At 53.1% G+C, this 19,668-nt stretch overlaps 1 protein-coding gene across 1 annotated transcript; it reads right to left on the bottom strand.

The window, feature by feature from the left end:
• Window positions 1-1,175: 1,175 nt before the first annotated feature.
• AJAP1 (adherens junctions associated protein 1) lies at window positions 1,176-17,845 on the bottom strand. The gene is made up of 6 exons (XM_042831825.1): window positions 17,832-17,845; window positions 16,871-17,448; window positions 7,160-7,247; window positions 6,079-6,321; window positions 4,999-5,128; window positions 1,176-1,213 (listed from the first exon to the last, which is right to left on the bottom strand). Exons 1-5 carry the CDS (start codon window positions 17,843-17,845, stop codon window positions 5,056-5,058), a joined length of 996 nt encoding a protein of 331 aa, XP_042687759.1. The 3' UTR covers window positions 1,176-1,213; window positions 4,999-5,055.
• Window positions 17,846-19,668: the final 1,823 nt, after the last annotated feature.

Below are 19,668 nucleotides of genomic sequence, written 5' to 3'. Positions count from 1 at the left end.
TGGAACGAAGCAGCTGCGTGCAGGGTGATGCGCAGTGCCAGAAGGGCCGAGTTGCCTTTTCTTGGAACGACACACAGAGAATAAAGAAATGGAGCTGAGGATTGAGCAGATGATCAGAATGCGTATCTGGATAACTCTAAAAAAACATTCATACACTCGGAAGGGGTGAGTTACAAAAAGAACCGGAGGACTTTGGTCTGAACTCCGCTGCCCTTCGCGCTCTGAAGCAGCACAGCAGGAAGCATCTCATGATGGGACGCCAGCAGACCCCTCTGCACCCTGACTTTGCCCCCTGCGGTGCCATCCCCACGATGCTCAGGCTGCAAACAGCTGGAAAACCCCTTTTCCAATCTGCTCTTGCTCCAGACCCGCTTTCAAAGCTCTCCAAGCCCATCGCATTGCAGCTGCACGGCGCGAGCACCCACTGCCAGCGCGGCCCCTCCAGGCCCCCACCGCTGGAAACGCATCTCCAGAATGAAAATAAAACTATCTATATATGTATACATACATATATATGCTTATACATACACACACACATATATATATGTATATGTCTATCTATATATACACATCTAGGTTGGAAAGGCAAGCTGCCCAAGTAGAAAACATCGCTTTAACTAGGTCATATTATGCATGTTAAAGAAATCAGACTTTTAGCCCGTGACGTTTTCTTTAAAAATGAGTATTTAAGATCTTCAAAAATTGCTACAGTACAAAAAAAGTGTTCTGTGTGTGTATATATTTTCTCTGTATATATATCATATGTATGTATGCATGTGGACCGGAATCAATGACCCCATCGGAAGAGACGCCCCCTCCCCTGTCCTCGGTAGCATTTCTGCGTGTTACTGACTTAGCTTCTGCTTCTCACGAAGTCTTTTGCATCAGTACATGGCACATAATGGTATTATTGGCACAGGTTCAGAATCGTAGTCCGTATCCCAAGGTCCAGCTGCTCAGTCCTGCTCCTTCCAGCTCCTCTCGGTTTCCTCTTCCTTCGTGGGATTCTTTGCTCGCACGCTTTTCTCTTCTCCAAACAAACAAAAAACGCACTCTTGGAAAAACGCAGTTACCTACAGGCGTGTTCATTTTTATAAAAATATATTTGGCCCATAGAACGCTGCTCTTTGAGTCTCCTACTGGTAAACAGAAATGGTAGGGACAGGTAACCCATTATTTTTAATTTTTTTTTTACAGGTTCACCAATGGAATCCTGCGGAAAACGAAAAGAGAACAAAAGATTAAGTTCACAACAGGGAAACGCACCCAGCCGTGCATCAGTGCTCTCAGGCTGCAGTCACATTTGCTGTCGCCCACCAGCCGTGGTAAGGATCAGCCCCACTGCCCTGCGGTGCCCACCCTGCTGACCACACAAGCCCCATGCAGGGACAGGTCCCAGCCCTGCCTGGTCCAACCCAGCCCCCAGCCCCACGCAACACTGGGATGCAGCGTCCCACCCGTGCTGGTGCAGAGGTGATGCTTTGGGTGAAGAGCAGGAGTGAGTAAGGAGCTTAGGTGTGCCTTACTGCACACTTCTCGGCCTGCTTTCCAAAGTGTAATTTATTTCTGATCATTCTGGAGCTTTTCATACTTAGGATAAGAGCATCGAGTGCTCTGGCAGATGAGAAGGCGATGATGAGTACTAACAAGATTTTCTAAAGTTAAATGCCCTAAAGAAATCAATAGAAAATTGGTTAAGCATCAAAAACAGAGATCCTATTGAAGTTCTTCTCAAGCTATTTATTTGCCATCCTCTGACAGATTGCTCCCTACGTGATCTTTAAACCTTCAGAAGACAATTAGTCCCCATCAGCGCTGGGGCCACTTTATGCATATGGGGTTTTATGGCTGTCGATACGCGTTGCACTGCAGCCTGGCGTGCCTTGTGATTGCTGCACATGGGGCAGCTCCACTGACAGCCCCGTGCCAGCAGAAGTGCTGTCCCATGCACTGTGACCTCTGGCTAGCTGGTGATCAGCACTCTGCAATGCAACATCACTTTTAAGCACAATGTCTAGCATGCACCATCTCCAATAAGGATGCCGGCGTTCCAACTAATTAGCTGGGCAGATTCTAGCGAGTCCTTAAGCTTTTGTTCTGGGGCTGTGCTGGGAATGCTTGTTATTCCTCAGAAGACAAGCCCCAATCTTTACGATGACTCATTATCTGTTAATGTTAATACAAACCACTTGCTGTTGTCAGGCAGAAGGAGGACAAGGCAGCGCACAAAGCACAGCATTACCGTACAATTCCAGCCATGTGGGCTGCCTTGTGAAAAAAGCTGGGGTCGGATCAGCACTGTCACGCCGAGATTTCAGACTCTCAAATGCCCACTTCTCCTGCGCCGATGCTGAAGGCGCACGCAGCTCTGGATGGATCCCACTTCGTGCACGCGTTGCAGGATGTACAATTTGTATTGTATCCAAATCGCCTCTTTGTGCAAAGTAGGTCAGTGCTCCATCAACCTCACAGATTTTTGTATAATCTCATTCCATGCGGTTTTTCAGTCAAAGAGAAGTGGGATTAAGGACAGGAACAATGCAAAAGACCAAACTTGATTTCAGAAGCCCAGCGGCCGGTGCGAAGCCCAACAAAGCAGCCCTGCTGGCTGCGGCTCTGCAGATGAACCCCCAGCACTCCTCACTCAGCTCCCAGTGCCAATGCTGTAATTGACCACTTCACTGTGCACAGAAAACAGCCCCGGGCCACATCGCTGCTGCAGCTGTGCCGGCCTGCGAGAACGGATCCTGGCTACTGAAGTGCAGAAATAGCTGCTGTGCTGCCTGTTGCAGAGGTGTGACATTCATCTACGAGCGAGCGCTCCGGAGGGGTTTGGCAGCAGGCGGGTGAAATCTGCTGGAAAACTCCAGCAGCTGTTCTCCATGGGCACAGCTCTCTGCTCTTCAGAGGGCCAGCGCTGCAGCGGGGACGGCTCCGGTGTCACACAAACAGCTCGTGTTGGCAGAGGACGAACCCGACCTAAGGAAACAACTTCAGCATCTGCTTGACATGTAAGCAGATGAGTTCCACCAGTTTGTCTTACAAAAGCTCAGCGCTGCCTGCAGCAACCAGAGCAGGCTGTGCCACACTGCCCTTACACCGTGACAACCCTACACCTACACTGTGCCAACCCTACACCTACACTGTGCCAACCCTACACCTACACTGTGCCAACCCTACACCTACACTGTGCCAACCCTACACCTACACAGTGCTGTCCCTTCCACCCAAGTGGCCCAGCTCACCCATCAGTGACTGAGCTGCCAACTCAGCAGCGATGCTCAGCTCCCATACACTGAGCACAACCTGAATGGTCCCCACAGATCTCATGCCCAACCTCACAGTGTTCATCTACACACCGTTTCCCCATCCACTCTGCACTCCCACCATCCTTGTCCCTGGTCACATCATGTCTCACGTCTCGAGCTCTGAATGTACACATTTGGTGGCACTAATTTGCTTATTAGAGAGCTAGGAGCTGTGAAGTGCCACCAATTAATACTTGCAAAGTACTCTAAGCCCTTCCAAGGGAAGGTGCTCCCAGTGCCAAGGATTGTGCAGCTTCCAATCGCTGTGCACTGCACAGTGCTCTGCTCAGGGGCTGTTTCAGGCCCATCCCTTGCACACACACTGCAAGAAATGTGCTGGAAGGGAGAGCTGCAGCTAACCCACAAGCACCAGAGCATCCTTCCACTGCTGCTGGGGCTAAAACCCAGCGACCAGACAGCAATCACAGAGGGGACAGCCCACAGGCAAACACCTGCACACAGAGCTGCCCCGGTGCAGGCACACGTGTGTGGGCATTGGAGTAATCTCATTTAGGTGATATTAATGAAACCCAACAGAACTTTATAAATAATTGAAATGCTATCACAGGGCTAACGCTTCGGGTAGAATTTGGATAGATTTTTCCGGAGCGCATTGATATGAATTTTATGGATTCCAGGGAAACAGGTCAATGAGAATTTCAAGGATTTAATAAAGCGTAATGGAGCAGCTTTGGACTATTTAAAGAAATCCATTGCAATGAGCAGGGACTCAGCCTTTGGCACAGAACTGCACAGGATGCTGAGGAGCAGCAGCGGGAATTGCACAGGTTTCCTGCAGCGGGCAGCAGCCACTCTCCTCCAGGCACCATAGCTGTCAGTAAGGATTGGGTTGGTTTCTGTTTTGCTTCTTCTAAAATCATTTTAAGCCAAGGGTCAGCTCTTGAGCAAAGGGTACAGCATGCCACGGCTGCTGGCTTTCTGACGTGCATTCAAATGCAGAACCTCTCTCAGACCTGCTCTGTGCTGTTCCCTGCTCACCAACACAAGTCCTTGTGGCCACAACAGCTGAATTGGCGAAACAACGAGAGAACATTAACAGATGGGGACTAAGAGCCCTCTGGCTTCACCCTAGAAGGTTCCCTCTCTCAGGAGCTCAAGATGCTCACTGTGTAAGAACTCACTTGGATGCTAAGCACTCAAGGCTCTCTCTGGAGCCGCTTTCCCAGGCTCTGCTGGTTGCAGTGCCCTCCAAGAAGGCTGGGCTCAGCCCTGTGCCCTGCCCCAGCCGCACACTGCCTGGGACCATTAACTTTTTATTCCTTTCCATTCTAATCTCATTATATTGCTGTGTTCAGTTGCCGAGCGCGATGTTTAACGGGCTGTTCCGAGCAAGCTGCAGCCAGGGGAGGCTGGAAGTTTCATTTACACTGAATGTATGATTCATTGCAGCAGGGGCTTGGGACCGACGGGTTCATGTACCTGAGCGTGGGGCTGGAGCTGGCACTGCAGCCCTGCTGTGATGCAGAACACAGTGAAGCCTAATTGCTTTCTTGCCACCTTCGTGGGAACAAGTAGGTGAAAGCAACCCAAGCCGGCTAACAAACATTCAAAACAATCCCCAAACAATGCAACAGCAGAACGGAAAGCCAATGGAGCCCACCCCAGCCCCAGCACACAGCCACCTCCCCCCGGGACCCCACCATGCTGGGATGTGGGCAGCCGTACCTACCAGGAAACAGCCAGACGGCGTCTGCCCTGCCCAGGAAGTAAAACAGGCTTCGGCCAGTCAGCAGGAGATTTCAAACCATTTCTCAGACACAAAGGCCACAGGAATAAGATGCCGATCAGAAGAAGAGGGTCTGCAGCGAGCAGAAAAATGGGCTTGCATGTGCTGGTGTGCAACACGAGCGAGCTGTGGAGGTGCTGTGCACATCAGCTTCATCAGAGGGAGAGCAAAACCTCTACAGCAATGCTTTGATGGCACTCATTGGCCTGGGAAACCGGGGTGGTGCAAAGCAGGGGAAGAAGCATGGCTGGGGGGTTGGCATGGGGACACTCAGCCAACCCATAGCAACCCTATGGGGACATCCCCAGCGTCCCATCCCAGTGGAACCACTGCTACGTGTGGGATGTGGGGCTGTGCGCTGCCTGTGTGGGGCTGCCCAGAAAGCATCGCCTCAAGGCTGAGAGCAGCGAGCTGCCAGCATGTGGATGAGGCAGGGGAGCAGCACTTGCCCACCCCATATCAGCGCATCGGGGTTCATGGCCACGCTGACACACACACAACAAAATGGTTTGAAAATCCCAATTCTGTGCCTTCCAAGACGGGAGGAAGCACCAAAAAACACAACGGGCAAATGTCGTGGGGTCACCCCGTCCTCCTGCATTCCTCCCTGTGCGGGTGGGGGGCACCTGGAGATGGGCTCACACAGCTCTGTCAGCTCCCATTATGCCCCTCGTTAACATATCTTTATTTCGTGCCAGACAAATGGCTCATTTGCTTCTTGCAGCCTGCTCCTTCATTAATCACATCGCCCATTCACAAGCCAGCAGCTCTTTAGATGGCACTTAGGAGACGGCAGAAATTCTGGAAGATGGATCTGAGAAACATTTCCTGGCTGGGGGTGGAGGCAGGGAACTGAGAAATGCGGTGCCAAACCCATCCACGATGCTCAAGAGCCGCTCAAGGGAAGGGACACTGACTCTGCAAGGGCACGGTGTGGCACAGCCATGCTTTACTGCAAACCAGGAACGGGATGGAGACAAGCAGGACCAGGGCGCACGGGAACACGGCTCTGCATCACCCCACCTGTTTCCATTGAAGGTTGCTTTGTAATCTCCAGGCGAGTGCAATGCCTCCTCCGTGTACACTGGCACCGGCGTCCTGACACACTCATGGGAGCACTGCAGCGTTTCGTTGTAGGCTGTGAAGATGTCCAGGCTGCTGGGCACGCGGGCGGGGGTGAAGTCGGTCAGGTTCTGGCAGCTCTCCTCCTGCTGTGTGATTTTGCGTTGGTGGCCGTTGCGCCGCGCGGCCCCGCTTTGCGCACAGCTGCGTGGGGAGAGGAGCACCGGGCGGGGGGGGGGGCGCCCAACACTGCATAAACAGCCATTAATTACAAACATCGTTTGATATCACGTCGCAATTCTGGCACTTTGGATAGAACAGCTCCCAGTCCAGTGCTCTTTCTTATTTATTTATTTGAAACCTTTCTATCGGGGAGGCACCAGCTGAGTAACTGCACGGCTGTATCTCTGCCTCCTGCGTGGGGAAGCCCGACCTGCACGCAGCTCTGGGACACGATGGGAGCTCAGCAATGCCACCAAGGTGCTGCTTTGCTGCTGGGGACCTCTGAGTCCCGGAGCACAGCGGCATCACGGCAGCTGGCACCGCTGACCTCAAAGTAGGGCAGTTTCTCTGGGAAAATAGGTAAAGTCACGAGTGCCTGAAGCAAGAAGCTAACCTATTTTACCAGGCGCACAGCCTGTGTTAAGGGAATAAATGAGAGCAAATGAAGCTCGAGGTGCACAGGAGCGCTCCAGGTGATGGGGCACACTTAGAACTGGTGGCACCCGAGAGGCTCAGAAGAGAGGATCCAGCCCTGGAGCCTCGGGAAGGTGGGAGAGAAGCAGTGCAACCTGCAGGGCCACAGAATGCAGGCAGCTTGCTGGATGACATCACTGGATGACATCACTGGATGACGTCACTGGATGACGTCACTGGATGACGTCACTGCAGGGTCTTGCAAAGGCCGCTCACCCAGCCATGATGCTCAAGCATCCTCCCTAAGGCACCAAACTGAGCCAGCCAATGCTTGCTGTAGTTTGGGTGTGAAATCCCTCTCCACGGGAAGCCTGTCCCAGCCCAGCCCCACCGTGAGGCCCCTTACCAGTTTTTTAAGACAAGAGTTGTTATCAGAGCAGCTATGACCATGATGAGGGACACGGTAATAGTGATGATCTGATGGACTGCCAGACCTGGAAGAGAAGGAATCAGAACAGAGATAGGAAACCAGAGGGACAGCACAGCACCTGCAGAGATAGGAAAGGGAAGGGAAAAAAGCGAGACAAGGGAAAGGGGAAAGGGATGGAAGGGAATGGAAGGGGAGGGGAAAGGAAAGAGGGAAGAGGGCAGAAGGAAGGAAAAGGGAATGGGAAAGTGGAAAGGGGGAAAAAAAGAAAAAGGGAAAAGGGAAAAGGGAAAAGGAAGAGTTCTTGGTACATGAACACCCCCAAGGCATTCCCCCAGGACAGCACATCGCATCCCTCTGCCCTTCTCCCACAGCACAGGGCTGGGAGCAGCCCTAGGCAGCAGCAGCAGCAGCACAGTTCTCTCTCCTGCATTACATAAAACAATCTTTAAGCTGGGCCTCTTGTTTCCTCCCTTCTCGAGTATGTTCCTTGTCAGCCTGAATTAGGCACGAAGAACGGAAGCCATGTGAAGATGCATACCCTCTGGGATGGAACAGGAAACTTGAGCACAGCCTTGCAGTGGGTGCGGGATTAACCAGAGATAATAATTACAGTACTAACTGCTGCTCACTTAAGAAGGTCGGTTGGGCTCATTTTCTCCTAATTCACCTTACACAGGGTATAATTTTGGCTCGTGTATCATTCCTAATGAGCAGTTTGGAAACAAAAGCATCTCAGTGTACAGTATGTTTGTGATGCCGCGCCGCTGTACAGTGGCAATCTCGTAATGAAATGATTTTCCTGGCTGGGGCCCAAGGATGTGCAGTTTCTCACAAACAGATGTTGCACGCTCCTGATGGGTGATGCTTTTAATAAATAAATAAATGCCAGCGTGACGGGAAAGCAAGCAGCTTTGTATCTATGTGATACATGCACAGTGCTGCTGCTCGGTGTGAATGTGTGCAGTGAGGGAACTGCTGCTGCCCACGCAGGAGGGGTCCCAGGCAGCTGCATGCAGGCACAGCTGGTGCTGCGGTGCTTCAGAGCCACAGTGGCGCTGCAACCCCAGCCGGCAGCTGCACGCACGGCTGTGTGCTGCTCTGCTGCCTTCTCAAAGGATGGGAGATGGAAGCTTTGGCTGTCCTGAGGTTGGTTTTCCCCCTGCTCAGTCTCATACAGGGGTTTAGGGTCCTTGCACACATCCCCACTGCTGACAAACCCCATCCATGCAGAAGTTGATCGGATCCAGCCCCACTCCTGGGGCAGAGCCACCTCCCTAAGGCACAGAAATGCACAGAGCCCATTCAGCCCACACACTGCTGAAGAGATGCTGACTGCCCAGAAGTGCTGCTGACCCGAGCAGGAGTGAGAAAGAGCCACATCCATCCGCAGGGGCACAGCCAGCATCGTGCTTGTTATCACTGCTGGAGAGCCACCACTCCCTCGTTCTTACTGCCCTCACTGCCAGTGCTGCAGCATGGACCCAATCCAGTCCTGTTGCCAGCGAGCAACCCAATGCAAAGTGATGGACAACACTGCCCTTGCACCTGAATGGGGCATCAGTGTGGAGCAGATTGCCAGCCCAGGGTTGCATGGCCTGGGGCTGCCTTTTGCACCTCTTGGAGCTCAGCTCTCCTCACTGCCTCCGAAACAACAGATGTGAGGGTTTCAGCCACAAGCTGAGAGATGCTGGTATAAAGAACAGCAAAAGTGCAAAACAATAAAAACTGAAGGCAGAGTGCTTGTGGATGGAGATTCACTTGCACTGCTCACTGTGCTTTGCCAGAGGATGCTATGTGGGGGAGCGCAGAAGAGCCTGAGCATGGAGCAGGATGCGCTGCTGATCCACCCCAGCAGCTGCTCACCAAACAGGGGGGGAAGCAGCACGTTGAAGGGGCACAAACACATCCCCTGTACCCACCCCATGTCCCAGGGCCACACACAGCACTGCGCTCCCCCTGGGGAGGCCATTCACCACATCCCAGTGGGGACGGATCCCCGGAGGGATGAGTCAGGGTTATTTTCCTCCCTTGACTCAAGCACCTATTTCACAAATGACCCATTTCCTTCATTTACTCCCAATTACACTTCAATTGGCTCAAACAAACTGTGACAAGGTTCCTCTGGAGAGCACTTGGCAACGGCAGCTGTCAAAGCAAAGCGAGGGGTGCGGAATCGGCCACCGGAGCCCAAAACACAGCCAAGGTGTTCCCAGGGTGCAGGAGCAGCCCCACATCGTGCACCGTGCCACCCTCACACTGTGCCACCCCACACTGCGCTGGGGTCAGGAGCAGCAAGAGCCCAGCACAGCGCAGTCACAGTGCTCACAGTGCTCTTGGAGCAGCTCCCAGTGGGACACCGCCGGGAAAGATAAAAGGAAAAGCTCTAAAAATAAAGTCCGTGCAACCCAGTGCCCAACGCCTTTGAAAACAGGAGCAGCTTTGGAATGCAGACCTCGGTGATGGTGGGAGTCGGGGAGTGAGGGTGAGCCCAGTGCTGTGATTAGAGCTCGTGCTTGTAGCACCCTGAGCACAGCAGAGCAGAGCTGGGGAAGGACAGCAGCTCTTCCAAGGAGGACGCACGGGGTGCAAGAAGAGCTGGATAATTGCAGACTGTGGCACATACATCAGCTGCCATACGCACTAGCATAGTTCCTTTGTGTTGCACATGAATTCTGCACTGAGGTCTAGGAAGATTTCAAGGGGATGGGGAGCATTTTCCCCAAAAGCAGTGCTGTAGATGGGGCCCACAGCTGGCTGCGGTGACTTCTTGGGAAGCCCTACAGCAATACCTGCCAGGATAAGGAGTAACCTGTCTTTGTTCTTACTTTGTAAACATATAAATTCCTTTCTTCCCAGCCTTCAAAGAAATATACAGAACGGCACGAAGCAAAATCGATGAAGAATATCCAATCTGCAAGATGAGGTGTTAATGGATGGGACGTGCTGGGACACGGGAACATCCCATAAGGGACACCAGGGGGACAGCAGCGAGATGATAGAGAGAAGAGCCACCAGGAGCAGAGCAGTATTTTAAACACAGCCATAGGAAACCAATCTGTCTGGAGGAAAGGGACCTGGAGGATCCGATCAATAGCTCATATAGAGAAATTAGCAGCATGCTGCTGGCTGTGAGAGGTGCCGAGGGAATGCACGCTCCTCCTCCAGCCGATGTGAGCAACAGTTTTTGGTGGGCATGGGGTGACGGTTGGACCTGAGGGTCCTAGAGGTCTTCTCCAACCTTAATGAGGCTACGATTGTGTGAGTGAACACGGTGGGCATGGGTCGATGGTTGATGATCTCAGAAGTCATCTCCAACCTTAACCATGGTCCCAAGCAGGCAGCCAGGCCCTTGCTCACTTCTTTCACGTTTTCTATTCCTCTGTCTCAAGTAATCCTGGAGGCGCTCAGCACTGCAGCCGGGTCAGCCCCGAAGTCCCCTGATTTTGCATGGCAGAGGCCTGCCCCCAGCTCGTTACAGATGCAGGTGGTTGCTTAATTGCGCACTGATCATCAGGAAGAGCCCAGCGAGCGCTGAGCGGGCAGCTGCAGCTGCACACAGTGCTGATACCTGCTCCCAGCAAGGGGACTGCAAGCACTCCACTGTTACAAGGCTTTTACTAGTAAATTTGACGCAGTGACCATTTAACTGGAGGGTAATTACAGGAGAAGTATTTAATGGAATTGAAAGTGTGTCCAAACCCCCGCGCTTCTGCTAGTGCAGCAGAATTTAATGTGTCGCATGCCAGGAGGGAAAGCTCTTCAAAGGCACTCTTTGAACCCTTGGAAACGCTGAAATATTGCTGGGTTTTTCCATCCTGCTGAGCACCTCTCCCACCTGGAACCGCTCATTGTGCAGCACCGGGTTGGCACTGCCATTATCCCAGCGTTGTCCTGTAGTTGCAGCTCACAGCCACAGCTGCCCTGTGAGCATCGGTCAGCATCTGTGCCTGGAGTGCTCTGGGATGCTGACGTTACGCTCCTTGCTAGGCAGAACAAGGCCCACCAGCTTATGGACACCCACCATTAGCACCCACGTGGGCAGCAAGGATGGACTTTTCTGTTCAGGCAGGAGAGCTGCAGCCGACCGTAAAACGTGATTCCAAATTCCCCCAGCCGAGAGAGAGGAAAAAATCCAATCTTCTCAAAGCAAGCAAATGCTAAGGCTTTTATTTTGTATGTTAAATACCATCTATTTGCCACCAAGATGAAAGCACCGAATTTTGGCCTTTCTGTCCACCTTTTGCAACAGCTCCTGGACAGCTCTGCATCGACAGAATTAATTCCATGAGAAAATCCATTCGAGACTCGTGTCTCGCTCCCGCAGAAGTGCGCAGTGGCAGCAAGCAGGAGATATAAGCTCTTAATTAAAAACAAAGAGAACCTCTATCCCCCAAGGCCTTTCTTTCAACAGCACTGGTTAGGGAGACCATATTTTTCATTTTCCCAATAAAAACAGCCACGAGCCTCAGCTCTTTGAAGACCCTCATCAGGGCCTCTAAGCTGCATGAAATTAAGAAAGAAGAAACAGCTTCATTTTGTTTTGCAGAGTACAATCCTGAGTTACCGTTCGAGGCAGAAAAACAACATCTGCTCCAAATACCTGCAACGTCCCAATTCTGCACCCCAGCACCTTCCTGCAGGCGGTTGCCTATGAGATCTCTGCCACCTGGCTCTTTTTCATGGGTGATTCCTGCTTGAGTGCTTGGATGGGGGCAGGCTGGCTGAGGAGCCTGCTGGCACAGTGGGGCCATTGGGTCCTGGGGTGAGCTGGGAGGAATGCTTGATTGCAATTAGACATGCATGGTTGGCCCTGCAGCCTCTTGCTTATCAATAAGAGCGTCGCTTCCGGGCAGCAGGGCACATCCCCAGCACACTGTCAGCAATGAAAGGAATGGGCTCAAGAAGTGAAGAGCTTACAAAGGGAAAGGATGAAAACACAGATGGAGTTGGTGCCTGTGGGAATTATTCCCCAGCCAAAATAACCTTCTAGGTCATTTCCGCAGCTACCACGAAAGCATCCAAGCCCGTGCAGGAGCCAGAAGCCAGTGTCACCAGCCCAGCACAGCACTGCTGGCATTCAGCTCACATCAGGCAGTGCTCACGCTGTGTTCTGCAACCTTGAGCCTGCTGCCTCCAACACCTGCAGGAGCAAAGGAGTGCTCACTGCTCAGAAGCCACCAATGGCATTGGGATGGTTCCTTGCCTGAGCCCCAGCGGGCAAAACTCAGCTGCAAGCTGGTGCCAAGGCAGGAGGGATCTGATGCTGGAAGCCTCGTGCAGCCCATAAACCTGCTGCTGGACAGAAACGTTCAATGGGGAGCACAGCATGGGCGTTCTGCAGCAATCACAGTTACAAACGGCCTCTTCCCATGGGGGATCAGCAGGATTTTGTCCTAATGCTAACCACAGTGCTGCTGAACGGCTTTTATGAAAACTAATCTACAAGAAACACAAGGGTTGACCTGATGCACTGGGAAATGTCCCTGGGTCTGCCCTGCTGACACCTACAGCAGAGCCTCTGTGTTTTTGTCCTCACATGGGGTGGGGGCTCTGGGGGTCCCCACTGCCCAGGGGAGCGCAGTGCTCCATCCGTGGCCCCTGTGTGATGCTGTGCTGTGAAATCCCTGAGATCAGCTCTGAAACCCCGCCTGGGGAGCACCAATAATCTGAAGCTAGTATGCAGCTCTTCAGCAACAAAAAGCCAAGGTTCCTGGAAACTGCCTGATATTTGGGTTTGGGCTGCTGAAAGGGGAAGAATATCCCAGTGCTGCTGCTGCTCAGAAATCTCCTTGCCAAGAAAGAAGATCCTGGAGGCTTATGCTAAAGGCACCAGGACTTATCTGCTCAGGTGTTACAGCAAATAGCACCAAGCAATAAATATTCCTGAGAGCAGAAGAGGAGCGTTCCTGGCTCATTTAGACACACGTGGGCGAGGGCGGGCATGCACACAGCATCTGCTGATCCTGGGGAAAACAACAGGCAGAGAGAGCTCAGCTCGCACCACGCTCACTTCTTGCTTTGAGAGGCAGCCTCCTCCTCCTCCCAGCTCCTCCATCCTTCAGGGAAGCCATGCAGCCTCCTTTGAGAACCTCCCAGGACAGCAGCAGCCCTTGCACCTCCCCTGTGACAAAAGGGAATGCAGACCCCGTGCTGGCCATGTGTGGGAGGCTGGGTGTGCTGTCAGCTGGGACACACATGCCACGCTTCCCCAGCAATGACAGGATGCGATGGATCTTGCTGCTCTGCCCATGGCACTGCCCAGCTCCACTGAGTGCCCAACAAGTCCTCCTGTCGTGCAGAGAGGGCTGTCTGACAAATTAAGATGAAACGCGGCCTCGCTTCCAGCTTGGCAGAAGCTCTTTTAGGTTTTGAGGAGAGATGTGAATTGAAAGCTCAATAATCCCACAGGATCGATGGGCTTCCCACCTGCGGCTGAGACGGGATGGGAGAAGAGGAGCGCCCATCTGCGCCAGCCCTGAGCACCACGCACTGCATGCAGGGCAAAGCTCAGCATCCTGCATCACCTCCCTGGGCAGCAGCCTGGCCAGCAGCACAGCAGGATCTGCACTGTGACCCATGGGAGGGCACTCAGCCCCTCCACAGCTGCCCCGAAGGGCCGAGCTCCCACCCTGCACAGCACATCAAAGCGGCAGCTCCATTCCAACTGCCCAGGGTTTTAAAGGCATTTTATCTTTAATTAATTCCTTTGAAGCCTTCAGCAGATGCTATCTCGGCGCATCCAGCAGCCCCTCTCCCATCCCTCCTGCTTCACCCCCAGCAGGGCAGATTTTGCCCATACCACACTCCAGGCAGCACAGCACAGGGCAGCACCCACAGCCCCACAGCCACACTGGGGTCCCCAGCACTGCCCACAAGCCCTGTTCTGAGCACGCTGCTCACAGCACATGATGCCAAATCCATTGCATACCGGCCATCAAATAACCATTAGGAGCAGCAGACGGCACATAAAGTCTTCTGCCTTATAAAGCACTTAAAGGTTTAATTAAAGATGGCTTTCTTTTTTTTTTTTTTTCTAATCACACAGACAGGAGAGCTTCAGTGCCCAGATTTCAGCAGTCCCTGATTCACCCCTTTGGCTGAGCCGTGCCGGGAGCACAGCGGCCCTACAACCTTTACCTCTCCAGCACTCCGGAGTTTTAATTATTTCTCTCCTTCCATGCTCCGTCGTAAAATGGATATGACAGCCCCCGAAAAAAGGAAGCACATTTTTGAAAAGCATAAGCATAAACTACGCCTGGGTGAACATATTGAGGCCCCATCTGACTGCCATCAGCACTCTTGCCAGGCGCTGAGCAGACATAGGTGGCACTGGGATAAACACACCTGATTGTCAGTTTACTCGCTGCAAAAAAACAAAACAGAAACCCTTGCACGCCAACACCCACCACCAGCAGAGCCGCACGCCCCATTTTGCTCTTTTCTTTTGGATGCTAGAAGCAATCACTTGTCTGTCTTTCTCCTCCTAAGCAGGATATTTGCCGTTCCACAGGAATTTTTAGCCTTGTTTTTCTGTCGGTGAGTCACAGATAAATGGCTCCTGTCTCCTTTTTTTCCCCTTCACCAAGCAGGAGTGGGGTGAGAGGAGGAAGACCTGAGTGAGATTGTGCTCACTGCTTGTCCAACCAATTGATGCTACGTCGGCTGCGCCGGGAGCCAACGGGACGGCACCCACAGTGCCATCACAACCTGGGATGGGTGCTCACATCCCCTCCTTGGGGCCGCTCCAACGTCACCTATCTGCAGGGAGCTCCTGTGATGTTGGCCTATCTGTGATGCTGGCCGAGGCAAAGCGGGAGCACAAACAAGTTACCTAATCCTCATTTGTAACCATATGTTTTCCCAGGCAGAGAACAAACACTTCCAGCCGCTGCTGCTTATGTAACTGAGCAGTGGAAGGAGAAACGGGCGTCAAGGCACAGCTGGTCACTTGACATGGGGTTGAAGGTGACCCCAACGCTCCCGGTACCCTGCAGCTCCCTCCTGCCATTCCCTGCCCAAAGGGAAGCAGGCAGCAGTGGGATCCATCATCCCACAGCAGTGTTAGCTGATAGCAGCGTGGGCTGGAGGTCTCCTGCCTGCTCGACACGGATGATGGCAGCAAAAGCAAACGTGGAGCTCAGGCACTTTTCAATCTAGGCTGGACAGACTGAGATCAAGGCAGCCTTTAGCCTTTAGCACCCGCTCCAACCAGCGGACAAAGCCTTTAGCCTTCAGTATCCACCACATGGCAGAAAGGAGATCATTAATGAAAGCTCTGATCCCACAGGAGCTCCCTCCCTCCCTCCCCAGGGCTGGGGGCTGCTGTGCTCCTCAGCATCCCAGCATCAGCACAGCGATGTCCACAAAGCAGCACATCTGATAGGGGACGAAACACATCACACCCTGCTCCCAAAGCCTCCACCAAAACCTCCAAAAACTCAGGAATCGTTACTGCTGCTAATTAAGCCAGCTGATTCTAATGCGTTTTTCCCAAGGTTGTGTAGGTTGGGAGCTTTTCACCACTATAAATGATTTATTTAAGTTAGGGAAAAACCAACCTCAGTGTCACTCCTTGCTAGATAAATTCATTGGGATTAAGATTAGATCATAAAATTCCTTTTCGTTTTCACTAGAAAATCACTGTGGGCTAAAAGCAGTCAATGCACAATGAATATGCTCTGTAAACTGTACAACAGTATCCCACAGTTTAATATTGGTAATAACAAATATAATTTGAAATAAATGGGAACCTGCTTTCTCATCCATGTCCATGCAGCAAATCGTGCTGGTGGAAAGTATTACAGTAACTGAGTGCTGCACTAAATTTGATTACGGAAGATGGTTTGTGGATGTATACTGATAATAGGAAGAATACAGCAAGCTGCTAGAAAATGTCTCAGATGAAAGTGATGATTCAGAGCTTCCATTTTTTTCCCAAGCACTCATTTGAAATCACGCCCTTATCTCAAAGCTGGGCAGTGGGAGCCCATGCCACAGCACCCGGTGACAGCCTCCTCTGGATGCTGATTTGCCACCCACCCCAGTGAGCCTCCACCACGGGCTGCACTCGGCTGCGCTCTTCAGCACATCAACCCCTGGCATCTCTACCACTACCCTGGGCCGTTTCAGGATGGAGCCAGAGCCGAGCAGAGCATCTGCGTGGTGATGTGCCCAAAGGCCCTGGCATACACAGAGGAGCTGGGACTGCAGGAAAAAAAACACCCCAACCACAACAACCACAAGACGAACCACGACAACTGCAAGACAAACCACTCCAACCAATGGATAAAGCACCACAACTGATGGACAAGCCAATCCAACTCATGGACCAACGGCACCAACCCATGGACAAACCACCCCAGCCGATGAACAAACCACTCTAACTGCCAAACAGCACCAACTGGAAGATAAACGACCCCAACCAATGGACCAATCACTCCAACCGATGGACCAACTGCTCCAACCAAAGGACAAACCACCACAACTTAAGGATAAACCACCTCAGATGACGAACAAACCACTCCAGCTGACGGACAAACCACCCCAACCACCAGACAAACCACCCCAACCACCAGACAAACCACCCCAACCACCAGACCAAACTCGAGCATCCCCAGAACCACGGCACAGGACCCCGTGTTCCGTCCTGCGGGTGGGTGAGCGCGGCGCTCGGTGCCTGCCTGGTACCTGCTGTGTCCCCCAGGCCACGGGGTGGACGCGCGTCCTTTCCACCACTGCTGTGGCCGGCAGCTGGCTCAGAAGTGCTGGGACGGCCACGGGGCTCCTCGATGCCGGGCGTGGGAGCTGGGCTGCTGGGGGTTGGCACGGTGGCAACGGTGGTGGCGGCGGTGGTGGCGGCGGCGGTGGTGGTGACGGTGGTGGCGGCGGCGGTGGTGAAGATGCTGGGCAGCGTGCTGCTCTCCAGGGAGTCCTCCTCACCCGTGGGGCCCCAGACGATGACCTCGGGCAGAGCCGTGGGTCGCCCATCCCGTGGAGCAAAGCCGCGGCCTCGCAGCTGTCGCCGGGCGCGGGGCAGGGGGACGGGGGGTGGGCGACGGGCACGGGGGGCACAGGGCCAGGGGGGGCTGGGGCGGCGGGGCTCCTCGCTGCCCCCTGTGCTCCACAGCACACCACGGGGCAGTCTGTGCCGCTGTGCCGACCGTGGAGAGAGACGCGTCCCGGCGGGCTCGCAGCTGGCAAGGTCCATGGCGAGGTGGAACATGGCTATCAACATCCAAGCATGGCTTCCTAGCGGGCAACCTGACCTGCGGGCAGACACAGAGCATGTTAGAAAGCAGGAGAGCGCGGGCAGCACGACCAACCCCTTCCACAAGCTGCGGAGCAGCACTCATCTGACCCTGACACTCCCAACCCTCTCAGCACTGGGATGGGATGCTGCCACCTCCCCAAATGGCATTGCAGGACGCTCCGGCCACCTGCTCCCCTTCCTGCTGCCCACGTGGCGAGGGCACAGACACCAAAGCAACATCAAAGCCAAGGCTGCATGCAAGAACATCTACGGGCATCCTTCCATCCCTCCATCTGCATCAGGAGCAGCCAGGAGAGCTGACCCAGGGGATGCAGCCCTCCTTCATTTCAGGTCTCCCTCACCAAGCACTCCGTGAGCCAGCACACGGGAGCACAGTACGCTCGCTTCGCCATGCGTAACCCACTTGTCATTAATCAGGTCGCCGTGACTCGAAAGCAGCCCTCGCTCTGGCCGGGCGCAGGCTGGGCACGCAGCACCGAGCCTCACCGTGTGCAAGGAGCAAAGCCCTGAGCACGGAATGATGAGCAGCCGTTGAGCTGCGCCCTCGCTGCAGATCAAATGGAAACCACGCTGAACTGTCGGCAGGTTAATTATTTCAAATTTTGCTTTGATGTAAAGTGCCACCGCTATTTCATGTCAAATCTCTCTTTCTTCTCCGGTTGCATCTCGCCTTGTAAAGCTCTGCTCTAACTCATGTCTCCCCCTGTGATGTCAGCTCATGTGAAGCGCGGTGCTTCACTGTGAGAAAACACCTGAAGTACGCAGGGTTGGGTTTTTTTCCTGCTTCTTTCTTTTTTCCCAGAAAGAAAAAAAAAAAATCATTAGGCCAAGGCCCGAAAATCTTTACTTCATTTTATTCAGCATTTACACAAGAAAGACTTTTGTCGGACTCAGCAGGAGTTAATGAGAGCTTTATATGCCTAAATAGACTAATCCTCTGCAGCGCTGCACCCCATAAAGCCATTGGTAGCACCACAAAATGTGCATCTGGTTGACAGAAGAATTTGTATACTCCCTCCGTGCGTGAGCAAATGAAGCCAATGGAGATGACCTGGATACTCTGAGGCGCAGTCTTTTTCTGTTCAAAGCATCTTTTTTTTTTTTTTCTCTCTCCCTAATTGGCTTTTTTTTTTCCTTTTCCCAAAGCATAACAGCATTTATTTTGGGGAGGAAAAAGGCGATGCACGGAAAGAGTGCAGAAGGAGAAAGGGAAGAGCCAGAAACAGACGACATAAACCAAAATAGTTCAGGCTGGGGGAGGAAGAATTTCAAGATGCGAAAAAATAAAAATAAAAATACAACACAGGAACAAATGCATCGTTGGTGCATTTCTCAGAGCGCAGCACCAAAGGTGCCCTCTGTGTTGGTGGCACCTTGTCCCCAGGAATGGGTGCCACAGGTTTGGAAAGGGAACCAGGGGTATCTGCCCTCCTGTGCCGGCTTCACGGTGCGAGGTGTCGAGAGCTGAGCTGCACACTGACCCACAATGTGGAAGCAACCAGATTTTGGAACAGAGATCATCCCCACGTGCTGCACGTCAGCGGCTCAGAGAAGTGAGAAGTCAGGCGTCCGGGTACCCAGAGAGCATTCAGAACAGGTTCACCTTAGCAATACTCACAGCCACGCTGTCACTCCAGCGGGCGCCACGCTCCATTTTAGCCTCTGCCCAACTCTCCATCCGAGCTGAAATTTCTCCTTGTGAGGAAGGGGAGGTGCAGGCAGCCCCAGCACAGCGCTTGGTCGTGCACACACACAGCAGCACGCCTCGCCGCCTGCCCGCTCCTCCACGAGGAAGGAAGCAGTGCAAATGAGGCACTTTTATTAATAACTGCCAAAGGAGGAGAAGGAAAACGCAACCAGCCCAAACTCAGCTGTCGCTACGGCCCTGCTGTTGTCTCTGAGCTTCTCAAAGACAAAATATCACTCCCCGGTACTCGGGGTTGGTGGCTCATGGACAAAGGCAGATTTCTCTTCCCATTTTCTCCTGCTTGCTGACGACATTCCCAAGTTGCAGCAGCAGCTCACAGGGCTCAGCTCCAGCCCAAGCACCATTTCAGTGCTGCCCTGCAGCTGGGAGCAGACACAGCATGCAACCCTGGGCATCGTGTGGGTCACAGCAGAAACACCATACCCAAGCACAGACAGGGACATTCCTCCTCCCACCCTCGCTGCCCAGGGCTCGGTCTGGCTTTGAGCAATGCCACCGAGGTGCTGC

This window comes from Centrocercus urophasianus, unplaced genomic scaffold (assembly GCF_019232065.1).
Source record: "Centrocercus urophasianus isolate 14NV4802_14NV808 unplaced genomic scaffold, USGS_Curo_1.0 seq_36, whole genome shotgun sequence".
NCBI classification, from domain to species: Eukaryota; Metazoa; Chordata; class Aves; order Galliformes; family Phasianidae; genus Centrocercus; species Centrocercus urophasianus.
The sequence above is the reverse complement of the archived record's forward strand: the minus strand, read 5'-3'. Positions and strand labels throughout refer to the sequence as shown.

Coding starts and splice junctions, on each gene's coding strand:
- AJAP1 (XM_042831825.1), bottom strand. Junction 7,248..16,870: donor TGGCCTGGGGGACACAGCAG/GTACCAGGCAGG, acceptor CTTCTCTTCCAG/GTCTGGCAGTCCATCAGATC. Junction 6,322..7,159: donor ACTCTTGTCTTAAAAAACTG/GTAAGGGGCCTC, acceptor CTCCCCACGCAG/CTGTGCGCAAAGCGGGGCCG.